Source organism: Rhamphochromis sp. 'chilingali' (assembly GCF_963969265.1).
Source record: "Rhamphochromis sp. 'chilingali' genome assembly, chromosome: 2".
In the NCBI taxonomy this organism is placed as follows: Eukaryota; Metazoa; Chordata; class Actinopteri; order Cichliformes; family Cichlidae; genus Rhamphochromis; species Rhamphochromis sp. 'chilingali'.
In genome coordinates this window covers 39,507,069-39,524,004 of record NC_137930.1, presented here as the reverse complement: position 1 = coordinate 39,524,004, position 16,936 = coordinate 39,507,069, and the positions used below count along the sequence as shown (strand labels likewise).

At 41.5% G+C, this 16,936-nt stretch overlaps 1 protein-coding gene across 1 annotated transcript; it reads left to right on the top strand.

Moving 5' to 3' along the window:
- The first annotated feature begins 162 nt into the window (after positions 1-162).
- Positions 163-16,570, top strand: zer1 (zyg-11 related, cell cycle regulator). The gene is made up of 16 exons (XM_080875982.1): positions 163-345; positions 2,127-2,343; positions 2,430-2,580; positions 4,586-5,040; positions 6,067-6,240; positions 6,334-6,448; positions 6,573-6,719; positions 6,815-6,988; positions 7,356-7,571; positions 8,151-8,192; positions 8,825-8,944; positions 9,548-9,663; positions 9,776-9,964; positions 10,061-10,158; positions 10,754-10,856; positions 11,374-16,570. Exons 2-16 carry the CDS (start codon positions 2,177-2,179, stop codon positions 11,459-11,461), a joined length of 2,355 nt encoding a protein of 784 aa, XP_080732108.1. The 5' UTR covers positions 163-345; positions 2,127-2,176; the 3' UTR covers positions 11,462-16,570.
- Positions 16,571-16,936: the final 366 nt, after the last annotated feature.

Genomic DNA, 16,936 nt, shown 5'->3' with positions numbered 1-16,936 from the left:
CTATAAACATCTTTTTACTTGTGGCGATTTACGTAAACTTTACAGGTTAATAATGAACCGTTATTGGTATTGTTTAATGTATTACTTTGTTGGAAATCCATATTTATAGGAGTATTTCTGCAGATTTGGAATCAGCCTCACTCCACTGGCGGAAGTTCACCTGGCTGCTGGATGCCACCGACCTCGGAGAAGAAAAAGACGACGAAGAAGAAGAGTTGTAGAAGTAGCAGGAGGCGGAGCCTGTTTGTTGACATCGGGTGAAATCGAAAATCAGATGAGTGAAGGCTGCTGATAATTATCAGTTTGTCGCTACTACCGGAACGCGAAGCCTTGGCGAGAGCTAAGGTAGGACCCCAGCGGGGGAACCTGGCACTCAGATGCCGCTGCCCTGCGCTCGGATCCCGGCTTCACACACGCACAGCTCTGCGCTAGCTCCTCCGGCTAAGTCTGCTAGCGTCGTAGCACAGGGGGAAAGTCATCGTTAGCTTTGAGCTAATGCAGACGCTGAAATCCACTGCTGACCCGAGTTATAACTAAACTCTGAATAACAAGTGCTCATCCACGGTGTTTGAGCCTGTTGAGACTCTCTCATGACTGTTGTGTGTTTTCTCGCAGCGTTAATGATGTTAAAAGGAATTATTTTGCAGTGTAGGTAGCTAGCTAAGCTAGCTTGCTAACTTGGTAACAGTCAGAATTCATTGCTGTGTGAGTGTTTGGCTAACTCAACAGAAAAAAAAACAGTGAAAGCTGGACCTCTGGCTTCAGTCCAACAGGAGCAGTGATCACCTTTTGGTATTAACACGAAAAATGTGTTTATAGAAAATGTTAGGAGGTACAGAGCAGTTAGAAGTAAAATGCTAACATGTATGCAAATAAGTGTAAACACGCTGTGTGACAGCAGTTAGGCCCTTTAACAGAAACATGTTCATTTAACTGACAGGACAAAAACTCAGCGAGTTTGTAGGCAGACAGCTCACTTCAGCTCCCAACTTATGCCACAGAAAAGTTTTGCATTTAAAGTATTTATCAACTTGCAGAATTAAGTGTTTGAACCTTTAGTGGAGTTTACAAAAAATAATTTGGTTATATATTCAGTTTCAGGCAGCAGTTAATGCTAAGTGGCAGGTATTATCTTATTTTAACATTTGTAATAGCAGTGATCAGAGCAGTCACAATGTGAGGTTATGGTGGTAAAAAAAATTGTGATGTTAATGTAAAAAGTACAGAAAATTTGTGTGTGTTTGGGGGGGATAATAGCAGTTTCACGATCAAAGTACTTCTGTTTATTGTGATTTTCACCAATTAAACTCAAAATAAAAGTGTCAGCATCTATAAAAATATGATTATAACTGTTTAAATAATTATTGTGTCATGAATGGGACAGGGACCGAGTTTTGAGTGGAGTTAACTTTCAGCGTTGGTCGAGGTCTGCAGGCGCAGTCTGCTTGTCTATTTGATAAGAAATAAGAAATGTTTTTGCATATGCACATAGCTCTGATGATAATCATTTCACCACAAGAGGAAGGCTTAAAAGGTTGCAAGCACACCACTCGAATTGCTCTAAAAATAACATAGGGCTTCTAGAATAAACAATGTTATTACCTGTAAAACCGTATAGTTACCTGATATATCAAATATAGTACCAAGGTTGCTAACGCATAGAAGCGCTTTGGCCTTCCGCCTAAAGAAAGTCACCAATTTTCTTAATCAAATGGCCAAAATTAACAGGAAAATGCTCATGTGATCCCCCTCATTCATTGTCTAAATTACTTGTGGGCCAGTTGTTTTTCTGAGCAGTGTAAAAACCCTGACCGTAACATAAAAATGCTAAATTTACTTGCTAAATATACCTAATTTTCCGAGTAAAGTGTATGTGGTGGGATCATTATGGTCATACTTTGGAAGGAAGTAGTTCTTCTATTGCCTGAATATTTATGGGTTGAAATAGCCCAGAAATCTCCAGTGAATTTATTTGCACGAGCGATCCGAGGCTAAACTGATCTGTCTCTTACAGCTGTTCCTGAGTAAATTTGGGTGCTGTTTAGTTGGGTTTAAAGGCTTAGAAAAGGGAACTATTTTTTTTCTTCTGTTTCATTAGAAATGCTTCACTCGTTTTATTCTCACAGGTCCCCTGCACTGCCCCGTCTTGATCTGAGCCAGAGAAGAAGAGGCGAACATGGCAGCCAAAGCAGGAGACAACCCCGACAGCCTCATGACTCTGGCGACTGTCTTCTGCCTGAGGAACCTGAAGAAGACGATGTGCTACCAGGGCTTCAGGAACAAGCTGTGCCTGCGCTCAGACATCTTCCTCCCCAGTGAGATCTGCGACAAGCTGGTCAACACGTGAGTAACAGTCTAAAGGGTTCAGCCTGTCATGTCAGTAGCCATGGACTTTTAATTGCTTTTTGTTGTTGTTGTTTTTTTTACAGATACATGGAACTGGTCCACACAGACAGTAACTTTGAACCAGAGGAGAGCTTCTTCCAGCTCTTCTCAGATCCCCGGAGCACCAGACTGACCCGGGTGCAGCTCAGAGAGGACTTTGTCCGTGACAGAGACCTGGAAGCCATCAAAAAACAGGTGGGAGGCAACAAGGTGGTAAGAGTAACCACACCAGTTTAAGCTTTTGGCAGGAGATATGACCATCGAAACCCACCAAAAATTAAGAAAATTTGTTTTTGTTCAGCCAGTGCTGCTTCTAATTTCTGGTTGGTACTTATTCTAAAAAATAAAATCTCTGTTTTGAGATAAACTATCCATAAAGTATCAGAAATCATGGAAGAAAAACTGCATTGAAGGTGGATGGTGTAGCTGACAGAGCATGTGACGGAGTCTATCCAGTCTTTTAAATTACGTCTTAAAACTTATTTTTTTACTTTGGCTTTTGATTCTGTCTAGTTGGCTGTTTTAGCTTGTTGCGTTGTTACCTATTGTTTGTTGTCCTCTTATTGTTTGTTTTAACTGTCTCATGTTTTTATTGACTGTGAAGCACTATGGTCAAAACTGTTGTTTTAATATGTGCTATATAAATACATTTTGATTTGATTAACATTTAAACACTGGATAGTTTAAAATGCTTGAGTTTAAGGCAGCTGAGCTTCCGGTGGGTTCTTGAAGATGTCTCGCCTGTGATCCAAAAGGTTTCTTCAGTTCTAAAAGTTGATGGGGAGTCTCAGGCATTACACCTGCAGTGTGTTTCTCACAAAACTGAACAAATCAGATTTAAATAAAATTATAAGTGACAAGGGAATTCTCCTAAAATGTCTCTAAGCAGAAAATAACTGTATAATTTAGATAAGATGAAGTTATATAAACTGTATTTATCCATAAATTCCTGCGTTACAGCAGCAAAACATTAAGCACAACCTTGGGCACTGAGATAGACGAGCTTGAGGGAGCACAGTGAGCAGAGTTTCATGTGTCCCATGGAGACGTGGCTGCTCGTTCCCCTCCTGGATCACAGTGTTACTGTGTGTGGATTCTGGACTGTTTGTCCTAAATAGTGATAACACTACAAATAAAAGACTAACAACAGCAAAAACTATTTTCAGCTCCCACTGTAGTGTTGTATGCTCTGATGTGAACTGCCCTGGTTTTAAAAACAAGTCAGTGTATAAATCTGTTTGTTACTTGACCTTTGACCTCAGTAGAGACTTTCCCGATGAGTTTATGATCTCAGACTCTAATGGGACCATAATTCAGAAAAGTAGAGTGAAAAAGGGCATCAAGGCAGGGAGGATTTAGGGTGGGGCTAACTTGTGATTGGTAGGTTGCTATTGTGTGATCACACAGTGTCCCTGTGTTTCAGATCTGCCATGAGGTTTCACCCACAGGTTATTAATAAACTAAAAAGCTGGGGGAAAAAATGCCGAACATGCAGCTATAAAATCAGGATTCCCCATGTCTCTCATTCTGTTGTTGGACAGACTCCAGCTTTACCTTCTTGACTGTAGTTGGTGGTGGGTCACTTTAAGGAGAACCTGCAGCAGGTGGAGAAGTGGTCTATGTGCTTCTAATCTAAACAAACCGAGGCTGCAGAGCGAGCACTAGCAGCTGCAGACCAAGATGGAGGAGCTGGAGTCTATCTGACTGCTGGATGACATCCTCTCTGAGGATTTATATTGAGGACTGGCACAGCAGCAACGTTCCCAGAGAGCCAGCCAGTGGAGACACGAAGTGCTAGAGCTGACAGCAACTGAATTTTCAAAATAGGACTGAGGGAAATGTTTGCTAGTAAATTAAGTGTGACTGGCATTGTCCTCACTGGTGGCCCGCACAAATAAAGCCTGTGTGAAGGAAACATGAGCTCAGAACAAGGCTTTGCATGGCAGTAAGCACGATTAGAGTGTAAAGTCAAGTGAATGAATGCCTTGTTTAACAGAACTCTGATGTATTTTTCTGACCTTGTTATCATCAAAAATGCTAATTATTTGAAGTAAATACACAAAACCGGAGGAAGGAGAGAATTCATGTCTCAAGCCTGGGAAAACCCCGTCTGACAGGAATTTCATGATATAGAGACAGTGAGAAGTTAATGTCAGTGGTTTCTTCTCTTGGCCCCACTAATCACTGCCTTTGTGTGCAGGACCTGATCGAGCTCCACCTCACCTACTGCAACAACCTGTCGTCCCGCAGCTTGAAAGCACTGTCCTGCTTCCGCGACACTTTGGTGTCTCTCTGTCTTTTCGGCTGCAGCAACATCTTCTACAGGAAGTGCGGCGCCCCACTCGCCTGCAACGAGGACACAGACGAGGACGAGGAGGAGAGCCCCTCCTCTCGGCATGCTTTAGAAACAGACTTTAACTTCCAGGGATTCAACCGGCTCAGGCTGCTCAACCTGGGTGGCATGCCGAAAGAGCTGGACCCCGAGACACTGCTCAAACCCCTGAAGTCGCTCACCTCGCTAGATCTGTCCAATGTACAGTTACTGGGGACATCTTTTCTCACCCAGTGGAGGGACAGACTGGCCTCTCTTGTTCTCTACAATGTGGACCTATCCGAGGAGTTGATCAGCACAGTTTTGGAGCTCGTTAATCTCAGGTAAGCTCTGGGGGTGGGGGATGAGAGGTTAACGTTCATTTAACGCATCAAATAAAAAGTATTAATGTCTGGTTCAAGACTGGGAGGAGACCTAAATCCACAGAAGGGTCAAAGAGGGCAACCAGTGTGAAAATCAGTGCCAAATCAAAAATTCAGATCTATCTGCTGTGGTCATCTCTTGTAGGTAAAAGGAGACCTTTCATCAGACACTGAAGTTTCCATAAACTAATCATGGGCATGAATGATGGGGAATCTTGGGCTTTTAATGATATCTTTAAACTGTTCTGTGAAATGACTGTACCGCATACATCTGTAAGGGCTGTAAAAAAAGCCAAACAAACAAACAAGAACTGAGTGCACAAGTTTGATTTTATTTTGGATTTTCTCTAATCCACACAGGGTTAAAAGATATATCTCCACTAATATTTAAATGTCCCTTAGCAAATTGCTGAGGAGTCCTTAGCAACCAGATGCTTTGGTAGCCATCAACAAGCTTCCCTGATAATTCTGGCTGGATATTTGATCACATTTAAATTGTTTGGTGTCCTGGCACGAACTCTGGCATTTAAGCAGGAAGGGAATTCCAGAAGCTTAATGTTTGCCTGCTTTATTTATTCTAAGACCAGTTTTGATGTGTTTGGGATCACTGTCCTGTTGGAACATCAAACTATGTCTAAGTTTAAGCCATCTAGATGCTGAGTTAAAGTTGATGAATTTGGAGGTAGTCGGTTTTCATTGTAGCAGTACCACTGGCAGCAAAACAGCCGTGCAGCATCATGTTACCACTGCTGTGCTTCACACCTGATGCAGTGTTCTTAGATTTTAAAGCGTCATCTTTATTTGTCAAAACAGACTCCCTGTCATTTTGGCTAAATGGTGACATCATCCTGAGCCAAGAGAAGGAAAAAAAACTGTGATAAACTGAGAGCAGTTTGCATGTTGTCATTTTAGTACATGTGTAGCTCCCCTTGTATGCCCACTGATCACTTGAAAAATAGTCACTGATGACACTCCCTCCTTCTTCAGGCACCTCGACATCTCCCAGGAGAGCAGGCGGATCTCAAAGTTTAAGATGACCAAGAAAATCCTGACGGCCATCGTCCAGCGTCTGGTACACCTGATGTCCCTGGACATCTCGGGTCACATCATGCTAGACAACTGCACAGTTCCACACTTTGAAGAAGCGATGGGGCGTCCGAGGTGGGTAACGATGAGCTGAGGCTGGAATCTCCCTTTATTGACCCTCAGATGATAAATGAGGTTCTTAACAAGCTGTGTTTTTCTCTCCATTAGCACTGAACCGTGCAAGAGCAGCATCTACCCTTTCCAGGAGCTGAAGAGGGCCCTGCAGTTTCTGGGCTTGTACGACACCACCCTCTGTAATGTGACGCACATCCCTGCCTATAAGGTACCTGAACCTGGGTTTCTTTCAGCTGATCACACCAGGCTGAACTGCAGATTAATACAATCTATAGCGCTTTATTCAAGGTTTGTTTTGTTGGTTAAATCTTTGTGTTTCTGGACTTTTTCAGGTGACTGGATCAAAGAATGAAGACCAGGTCCTGAACGCTATCGAGGCTTACACAGAGTTTCGCCCTGAGCTCGCCCACAGAGCCATCAATCAGCTGTTTGACATCGCCAGGATACAACATTGCAGCCAGCTGCTCCGCGCTCTGCAGGTAGGACTTAAAGTTCTCCTTCAATTACTTCCTGTGATCATCTCTCCTGACTGCTTCTCATTCCTCCCCTGAAACCTTTGTTTCCTTGTTTGCAGCTTGTCATCGCAGCACTGAAGTGCCATAAATACGATAAGAGCATCCAGGTGACGGGCAGCGCTGCTCTTTTCTACCTGACCAACACCGAGTACCGCAGCGATCAGAGTGTGCGGTTACGGCGGGAGGTCATTCAGGTGGTGCTGAATGGGATGGAGCACTACCAGGAGGTCACTGTAAGTCTGATATCATCCCCATGAACCAGCTGCTGCATAAATAAGCTGAGCAGAGTGTTATGGTCAGTGGCCACACTAACAGAATTAAAGCAGAAGGGCAGATTTTGTGTTATGTGAAGCTCTAAAACCTTCAGTTGCGTTTTTATTGTAGGACTGAAGTATGTATAAAACGGCGTCTTCAGAACTGGGGGCAGGATTGGGAGATCAGAAAGGGCTCAGAAATTGTTCAGGTCCACTATTTGATAGGAAACCTTGACTATGCATCTTAGCCTTCAGTTGATTATTAACAAAGGCCATCATATATTTAGAATCACGCTCTTCGATTACATTTGATTTGTGAATCTGTGAGTTCCTGTTTCCTCACCAGGTCCAGAGGAACTGCTGCCTGACTCTGTGCAACTTCAGCATCCCAGAGGAGCTCGAGTTCCAGTACAGCCGCGTCAACCAGCTGCTGCTGAAGATCCTGGAGCCGGCCCGGCAGGATGAGTCCATCCAGAGAATCGCCGTGCACCTCTGCAATGCTTTGGTCTGCCAGGTGGACAACCACCATAAGGAGGCTGTGGGCAAGATGGGATTTGTGAGGGTAAAGAAACCTTGGAAAGTCTTGGATAAATTTCCTCCTTAGTGTAGAAGTCGGTGATCCGCTTCAGATCTCAGGCCTGTTACTTATTGCCAGTCAAGGTCAGCAGCAGGAGTTCCTATTATCTAACAAGCTTATTTTTGGTGTGGCAGGAAACCAGAGCACCCAGAGGAAAGCTGTGTGAACACACTGAGAGCATGTGATGACAGCAGTGCAGATATTTCAGATCCAATCTCAGCGCTTTAGCCATGTTTGGAAAAAGAACGTGCTCTGTAATTTGAATTTTATACCAACATGCCATCGCACTCACTATGGGCTAACATGCTAAAATTGTACTACATCTATGGTGTGATATATGGCTGCAGCAGCATTATTTAGTCTGATTTACGATAACTTAAAGCAAACGTTATAGTAAAAGTAGCCTTCAGGAGTCTGTTGCTGGTGTCCTACCTTCAAAGTGGATTCAGGATTGTTTCTCTGTAGCAAAGCTGCATTTTCTCATGTTTGTGTTGCATTTTGACTGAAATCAGCTGCTGATTATACAGGTGATAAATTCATTCCTGACTCTTTTCTCATTCTCAGACAATGCTGAATTTAATTCAGAAGAAGTTACAGGACAGAATGGTGAGTTTAAGTGCTTTACAGATTTATATGTGGCTTTTAGAAACTGAAAGAGTGCTCACAAAGGCCGATGCACTCTCTCTCACTAATAGCGCCCCGTTTAATCATCTTTTCACGGCCTACAGGCTAGTGACACTGGCTCATTTTAGAGAAATATTCATGCTTATTTTTAATACTACTGTATACATCAAAATGAGCCCTGCTTTACTATTAAAACCATGATTACTAAACTCAGCTCAGTAATCATGTGACTAAATTGATATGCCAGAGTGTTTGTAGCATTTTATGTCTTGAATGTAGTATACTCTCCCTCTTAGTGAAACAAATGTGGAGGTGTTTAATTTTGAAAATTCCCAGACATTTATAATGACTGAGAAGGTGTTACAGTGTTACAGCGTCTCTTCCTTTGTCTGTGCTCCACCAAATCTCCTGAAGCCCAGTTTTTGTTTTTTTTATTTATTCTTGGTGAGAAGCAGGCAAACAAGCAGCACTGAAAACATAACACTTCCACCTGCTGGAAGCAGGAAACAGATCCTCATCATCATCGTTTAAATGAAAACTAACCTTTATTCAGTTATACTTTATTTTGTTTTGTTGTTTAAAGCAGATGTTTTGTGTTTGCGTGTGTGTCTCAGTGTGACCAGGTGATGGAGTTTTCCTGGAGCGCCCTGTGGAACATCACAGACGAGACGCCCGACAACTGTCAGATGTTCCTGAACTGTCGGGGCATGAGCCTGTTCCTGGAGTGTCTGCAGGTGAGTCCAGGCTGCACCCATCTGTGTCTATGGTGATGAAGATGAGCCAGGCTGCTCGTTATTCTTCAGAACTGATATAGAAACTGAACTGATATAGGAAGTTGCTCGATTCACAAGAAATGACTCGAGAACAACGATCGCTTTTGTTATTAAAGCCAAAACCATGAAAGGAGCTGTTAGGAGTATAAAATAAAGTGCAGCCGTCCTTTTACTACTCGTGTACAGCTCGTGTCCACACACTGTTAAGGTGATGATAAGTGTAATAATTGAAAAATACTAAAATAAATATTTCTGTCAAAATTAATTTTGTGTCAGAGGAAACAGTTTTAAAAAAAAAGTTCACCATTATCCTTAAACTTAGTGTGTACCTTTATTTTGCTGTTATGTTCCTTTCAAAGAGTCGTTACATTTTTGCTTTTTATGGGTTTTTTTTTTTTCTGCTGTAAGTTTGGTCTGAAATTTGTCTTCACCTGTAAACACTGAGTGGATTTGAGGGGATACAATTATCACTTAACTATACAGTTCTGCAATCGTCATGGAGAATTTCGCTGTGCCATCATTTCTAAATGTTTTCATCTCATGTTGTATGATTTCTGTCTGCAGGAGTTTCCAGACAAGCAGGAGCTTCATCGCAATATGTTGGGTCTTCTGGGAAACGTGGCTGAGGTCAAAGCTCTGAGGCCACAGCTGCTCACCCCACAGTTCATCACAGTGTTCAGGTACCAGAGGCAGAAACACCTGGACTGAGACTCTGTTGGTGGTTACTATTGGTCCGCACAGTCTCTCCACTCAGCCTCTTCATGTCCTCTTCTCCGTCTGTTTTCTTTGCAGTAACCTGCTGGACAGTAAGGCCGATGGGATTGAGGTGTCGTACAACGCCTGTGGAGTGCTGTCGCACATCATGTTTGACGGGCCTGAGGTTTGGAAGATGGAGGAGCCGCGGAGAGACATGGTGATGGAGAAGATGTGGGAAGCCATCCAGAGCTGGGACGTCAGCTCGCGGCGCAACATCAACTACAGGTGATCGATTACCGTTTCCCCTCTACAGTGAACTTCCACAGCTGCTGGTGGCTTGTCCTGTCTGAATGTATTAACAAAGCGACGGTCCTCTCTCAGGTCATTCGAGCCGATCCTCCGACTGCTGCCTCAGAGCATCTCTCCTGTCAGTCAGCACTGGGCCACATGGGCTCTTTACAACCTGGTGTCAGTTTACCGTGAGTATCAAGAGGCTTTGAGAGCGCAGCGTGTGTCGTTTACCCCTAAAGCTGTCCTGAAGGGTTTATATGTCACCTGACATATGTGAAACATTGGGGGTGTCCAAATTCATGGGCTGCATCCTCCTAAGTAAATCGGTTTGGCTGAGATTAAAGTTATAGTTTTCACACAGCTGAATAAACATCAAACAGAAGTGTGAGATGATCGAGAATTTGCATCAGTGTCCTGTTATATTTTGGGTAGAAAGGAGTAGACGGCCGAGTTTATTAAACTCCTCCGACACAGCAATGACGCAAATCAGAAGGCTAGACCGTCCAATTTCACAGCCGCGCACTTCCGGCCTACCCGACCTCCTGAGGACCCGGCCCACGTAGACCGCAAAGGCCGGGTCCTCAGGAGGATGCAGCCCATGAATTTGGACATGGCTATTATCTTTACTTGTTTACTTGTCTCCAAACTGCTTTGTTTTTTTTGTTTTTTTTTTATTTAATTTTTTTTATTTTCTTTACCTGCTTCTTTTGGGCCTAATGTTCTATCCAGTCCACTCTCTGGGAATCTCACACTTGTTCCATTTGCATTTTTCCTACTCTGCAGCAAGCAAGTATTGTCCTCTGCTGATAAAAGAAGGAGGAATGACTCTTCTGGAGAAAGTTCTGGAGCTGGAGAGTTCACATCCGGACACAAAGGACATGGCCCGGTGAGACTGACGGCTCTGAACAAACTGTAGGATGATGTGGTAACTGAGTCAGAGGCTGGGCAGCAGTCAGAAAGCCTCATTTTCCTGCTTTTAGAAGCCCTCTGTTGCATTCAGCAGAGAGGATGATAAGAGTTGTTGGGGCTGATCACCGAGTGTTTGAGGCTGAATCACATATTTCTGTATTTTTTTTCTTACAAACACAGCAGGTCAGATATCACAAGCCCTTTTTTTAAAACATGTATCAGGTGACATTTTTCTACTGTTAGGTGCTTTAATGCCATTACCTTAATAGATGGTAATTCAATTTTTTAAAAATGGGATCTTTCCTGAGTCAAACTAACGCTAGCTGAGAAATAAAGCCCACCAGTCACGACCAGCTCCCAGCACAGCAAAGAAACTAACGCTGATGTGGCTTCACAGATGATTTCCATGGAAATAAAATAGATATATATAATATTTTTACGAATTAAGAACGTCTTGGTCAAAATTCCAACCTGTGACTGTTGTCTTCTTGCAGAAAAGTAATGGAGCACTGTGAAAACTTCAAAGAAGACCCGATGGAAACAAATCCCGGACAGGATGCAAACTTTGGACAGAGAGGGTGACGCCAAGGGAGCCGAAATTCCCAGTAAATATCCAGAAAACCAACCTGAGGCCCCTCCCACCATCATCACCACAAGGGTCAATTGTGTGCATTATTCTTATAATTCTTCTTTTGTAGAGTTAGAACAGTGTCTCTGACCCTCCTCACAGCAGTTTGATATTTGACACATAGAACTTAAGACGTGGTGCATGGTATTTTGTCGTGAGGGTGTTTACATCTGCTGCACATCTCTTCTGTTGGGGGCAGGTTTGTGGGGTTGGGTGACTGTTATTTCTCAGTGTGAGTGTGAGTGTGTTTGCGTGTCAAAGGTTTAAACCAGAACAAAACAGCCGTAGTGATGCTCGGTTCTCAGCGGACGGCAGCGCCAGCCGCCCCCAGCTCGCTGTCGGTAACCGAACAAAAAAAAAAAAAAAGGCCGCGTGGCGAGTCGGAGGCCTCAGCTCACACTCGCTCGTGCTAGCGAAGGCCGCGGAGCCGTGGGACACATGTACAGTGAATATTAGCCATTAAGTGTGCGGGCTGCAGACCTCGCGGCTCTGTGATGGACTTCTTTGTTTATATATGTAAATATTATGTGTGGGTCTCATCCTTTTACTGTGTGTATGTTTTATAATACAACTGTAAACACTCATGACTTTACGCTGTATTTAAATCTCTTTAGGTCTGGCTGATTGCAGTCAGTGCTAAGAAACTATACACAGAATCATTCATAGCAGTCCTGTAAACTCTTTAAAGGACCATTCACATGTAATTCAGCCTCCCGTCTTAAAGGTACTCAAACTGCAGATTCCAGCTTTTAAAATGAGTTTAAAGTTAACTCAAGGTAACAACAGACTGTAAAGAAACAGCAGTTCTGACATTATGTCCAACGCGTCTGTGTGCTGAGCTACAGAGATATCAGCTGAGGTTTTAATGGGGACAGGCTGTACTGTTGTGCAATACTTTGAACCAAAAAGTGCAGTCGGCCAGTGTAGCATCCTTTTTTTCTAACATTATAAAGCCTACATTCTTTCTAGTGACCAGCAGGGGGCAGCTTCTTGGGTTGGGGGGAAAAGGCTTCTGGTTGTATAGAAGTCAAACTTGAGTTGATATCTCTGCAGGTCCATACGTAACAACGTAGTAATTTCTTCTCATTCTGTTGGTGTTTGTGATTTTTGTTTAGGTTTTAAACTCTTTTTAAACAAAGACTTACAACAAAAAAGTACCTTTAACCAGTCTGGTAACTCTTACTGGAAGCAGCGGTGAGCTTTAAACTAAGAGGGAGGTGAAATTAATCAAAGCAAATACACTTCATGGACAAATGTATGTGGACATTAAGGCTTCTGGATACAAAGTGATAAAGCCTCTATACAAACAAAGAGCTACTGATGACAGACAGTAAGAATTGATCCCTGCACAGGCTCTGGGTGAATTGACTTGGACATATACTGTATATCAAAAGATTCACATAGCCTTTTGGGCAGACATGTGTTACTTCTAATGTCCAGCAGGGGGTGACTCCTGTGAAGTCAGATTATAGAAGTCTAATGGAAAAAAGACCCAGACATGCAGACCTCGATTCTCATGCTTTGTTTTACAGCACTAAACATGGACTGTCAAATGCCAGACCTCAGTGGTGTCACATTCAGCGGTTCTACATGATGAGAATCTCCATCAGTGTCAGTACAGCTCTACTCAACTCAGTAAAATATTCAGCAATTTTCATTTCATTATTAACAGAGTTGAGTCTTCTGGAAGCCCAACACTAAATTAAATGAAACAACAATAATCCAGTACAGCTGGACACCTAAACACCTGGAAACGCAGGCTAATGGAAAGCCTTTGGAGTTCCTCTACAGGTCTACTCACGTGTCCACATACTTGGCCTTTACTAGAGCTTTGATGCTTCGTACTGCTCTCTCTGTGGTGTTAAAAGCCCAGAACCCTCTGAACTCCCTGGTGCTTCCAGTGGTCCAGATGATACTAAAAGAGAGGAGGTTGGAAGATAAACGGTTATCCTTTGAGGACACCTGACGGCCCATCATGTTTATTGGTCGTTCAGCTTGCTGCTAAAATAACTCCTTCACTTAAATCAAACAGTTTTATTTTGAAAAGCTAAGGGGAGGAAAATAAAACTGCGTGTTCACTTGTATGTTCAAAACTGGTGATGGGATCTTTAAAAAAAGACAAAAAGAAAATCACATCTGACTTGTTTCAAATTAAGGTTTAGTCATCCAGAAGGAAGGGAGGTTAAGTTTCATGTTTAATCCCCACCCCTGCTGACCAGGTTACGGTTAAACTTAACACTTTAACACATTTAAACACATTAACAACAACCAGACTCTTAATTTCTCCTCTCTGTTTGCTGTAGTGTCCCTGAAGATGCCCTGTGGAGGTCCCATGGTCAATTTGTTTGTTTCACAATAAACATTCAAAAGCTGAATATCTTGAACACCTGAATCAGAAATCCAGGAAAAGTGTTCTTTCTTAGCTCAACAGCACCCCTAGTGGTGGAAAAAAGAAAGGAAAAACCTCCACAGGGCACCTTGAAGATGTCTTTGAGTTTAAAAAGTTTCTTCACTGGCATTTTTCGTCTTGTAGCTTTAAAGATGACTACAGGAATTTCCTCTTTTAAACGGTATTCTTAATTTATTAAGTAACTAAAACTTTACTTTATTAAAAAAATTTAAAAAAAATATGTCAATCTCAATTCCGAAAAGTTGCTTTTAGCTTAGTAGGTGGAAACTTCCAAATGCAGATAATTCTAAAGAATTTTAGTGTTTACAGATTTAATGTAATTATTTATTTCTAAACTGCAGTTTCAGGTTGTTGTAGTTTTTTGTTTGTTTGTTTGTTTGTTTTTTTAAAATTACATTAATCACCATTAGCAGAACCAACCAAGTAAGACCAACAGCTTTGGCAACGTCACAAACCACCTGGTTACATCTGGCTGTTTGATTTTAGTGTGAACAGGACAGTTGGCATTCGTTTCCTTTTTTCCTGCTCGATTGGTGCTGCTCCTCTAGCACGAAGTTGTGAATAAATCCTTCGGTATCTTCTGTCACATCAGTTCTGCTCCTCCTCGCACTCGCCTCTGATGTGTGTGTTTTTTGTTGTTGTTTTTTTGGGGGGGGGTTCTGAGGAAAAACTTTGAACCTTCAAAAATATCTGTTAAACTGCCAGAACTACAAACAGTACAGGATATGGAGGACTGTGGCTCTTTAATCGAAAATAAATAAATAAATAGGTTCTAAATCTATAATTTTCTATCATAAACTAACCAGTTTAATGTCAGAGGATATTACAGGTTTTTTTTTTTTATTATTTTCTCTCCTTTAGTCTTTAAATCAAGTTTTTAAAGCAAAATTGGTTCCTACCTCAGTTTAACATTGGTCAGTGTGACTTTAATAACCTGAAGCTATATATAATATAGTCCATAGTTTATTTGTTCATTTCCAAAAATGTAAAACTTTGAAAGGAAAATTTCAAAGGTTTTTACAACCGTAATCTCTGTTTCATAATGTTTCTTGCAAATTTAAGACATTTCTGAGGTTTTTATTGGACATTTGAGTTTTATAACCTCAACAAATACTTCAGTGCTTTCTTAGAAGTGTACTGAGAGACTTTGTTTTTAACCATCAAAGAATATTAGTTTTTCCATCTCAAATTTAGAAATTCAAACTTTATGACCTAAATACATATTAGTTTATTTTCTTTTAATTTAAATTTGATTTTATTGTATCAAAAGAATTTTTTTTACTAATTTATATTAAAGTTTTGTCCTTCCTGTGATTTTTATATTTTCACAGAATATCAATGTAGTTTTTTTTGGTTTGCAAATAAACAGCAAACCTAGGAAACAATATTAGATTTTCATTTCTTTTTCTTTTTTTGACTTTTTGTCTCAGAGATCAGTCGTATCCAGTGAATTAACAGCTTTAATCTCACAGCATTTTTGATATTTTTACAAGTTTGATTTCAATAAAATTGCAGTTTTTCTCACATTTTTTTTTTTCAACCATCTCAGAAATGTTTGTTTTCCTTAACATTAAAATCTATAATTTCATAATACCTCAGAATATAAGAGTAGTCCTTACAGATTATGCCTCTCGTTTTAAGAATATTACAGTTTGTTCCCACAACGTTGCGACTTTAGCTTCAGACTTTTCCTCTGAGGATAATCGCCCTTCCTCGGCTCCTCTTTTTAAACCTTATGTAATGCCCCCAAACACTTATTTATTCTTTGAATGCAGTTTTACGTCAGTGATTCGTTAATTCTCAGAATTGATTTGATGCCACTTTAATAAATTGCCTGCGCGGGGCTGGAGGAACAGGGATTAAGTACTGTCTTCACTTCATGGGGTGAAAGCGGCGCTGATGCTGTTAACAGGATTTAGTTGGAGTGCAGTTTGATTCACCAGGCTTCTGACGCTGGGCTTCCCTCCCAGATGACGCCAGTGAAGGAACACATCACCAGCTGTCCTGTTTCCTGTGGTTTAACGTTACAGTCCTCATGCTCATGAGCGGTGCCTGACTGATGGATTTAAGCTACTTCATATCAGCCGCGTCGGTTTTCCAACCAAACGCGCTTCCTGGTTCTCGTGTACAGTTTTTCTTTGTGTGATTTCAGGGATCAGATTGGTGCAGGTCTCTGTTGCTTTCTCACGGTCACCATTATGATCATGATGATTCAGTGTGTGTGGAAGTTGAATATGAGGAGGACTTGATGCATGATCAAAGCTCTTTAGAGTCGCACAGATCTTCTTTCTCAGTCGCCTGTTCTGTTCATTGAATGTCTCCATTTATGCTTTCTGGACACAACATTATTCTTTGGGTTTAACTGTTCTTTATTTATGAAGATGTATGTACTGATAATAATAATAAAAAAAAAACACAGAGAGAGAGAACTGCTGTGTGGCAAAGCCTTTCAGATTTCATCCACTAGGTTTCCTGTTTGTCCACACTCTGTTCTCAATTTGTTTTGTAACTGCTGATAAGTTTAGTCCAAACTGAAGTGAAGAACTTTGGATCCAGACAGTTTGGAGTTCCACGTTTTCCTGATCACAGTAGTTCCAGGACATCGGTGTAAAAATATGACAAAGCAATAAAGATGGAGTGGTTTAAAAAATAATGTGTTTTTTTTTTCTTTGCTTGTTTGTTTGTTTGTTTGTTTTAAATCCTCAAACATTTAGACCAGCGGTCCTCAACCTTTTTTGCGCCACAGACCCTTTTATGTCTGACAATATTTTCACGGACTGGTCTTTAAGGTGTCACGGATAAATACAACAAAATAAAAAAATAAATAAAAAAAGGATTTCTTCATAACACACGGGAAAAGAGCCAGGGAAACAGAGTTAACGATAAAACCCCTTAAAACCATGAATTTCATACCCGGTACCAAACGCCTCACGGACTGGTGGTTGGGGACCACTGATTTAGAACAGTCCAAATTCGAGGGCCTTTCCTCATGTAGATAACAAACTGCAATTCAGTAATA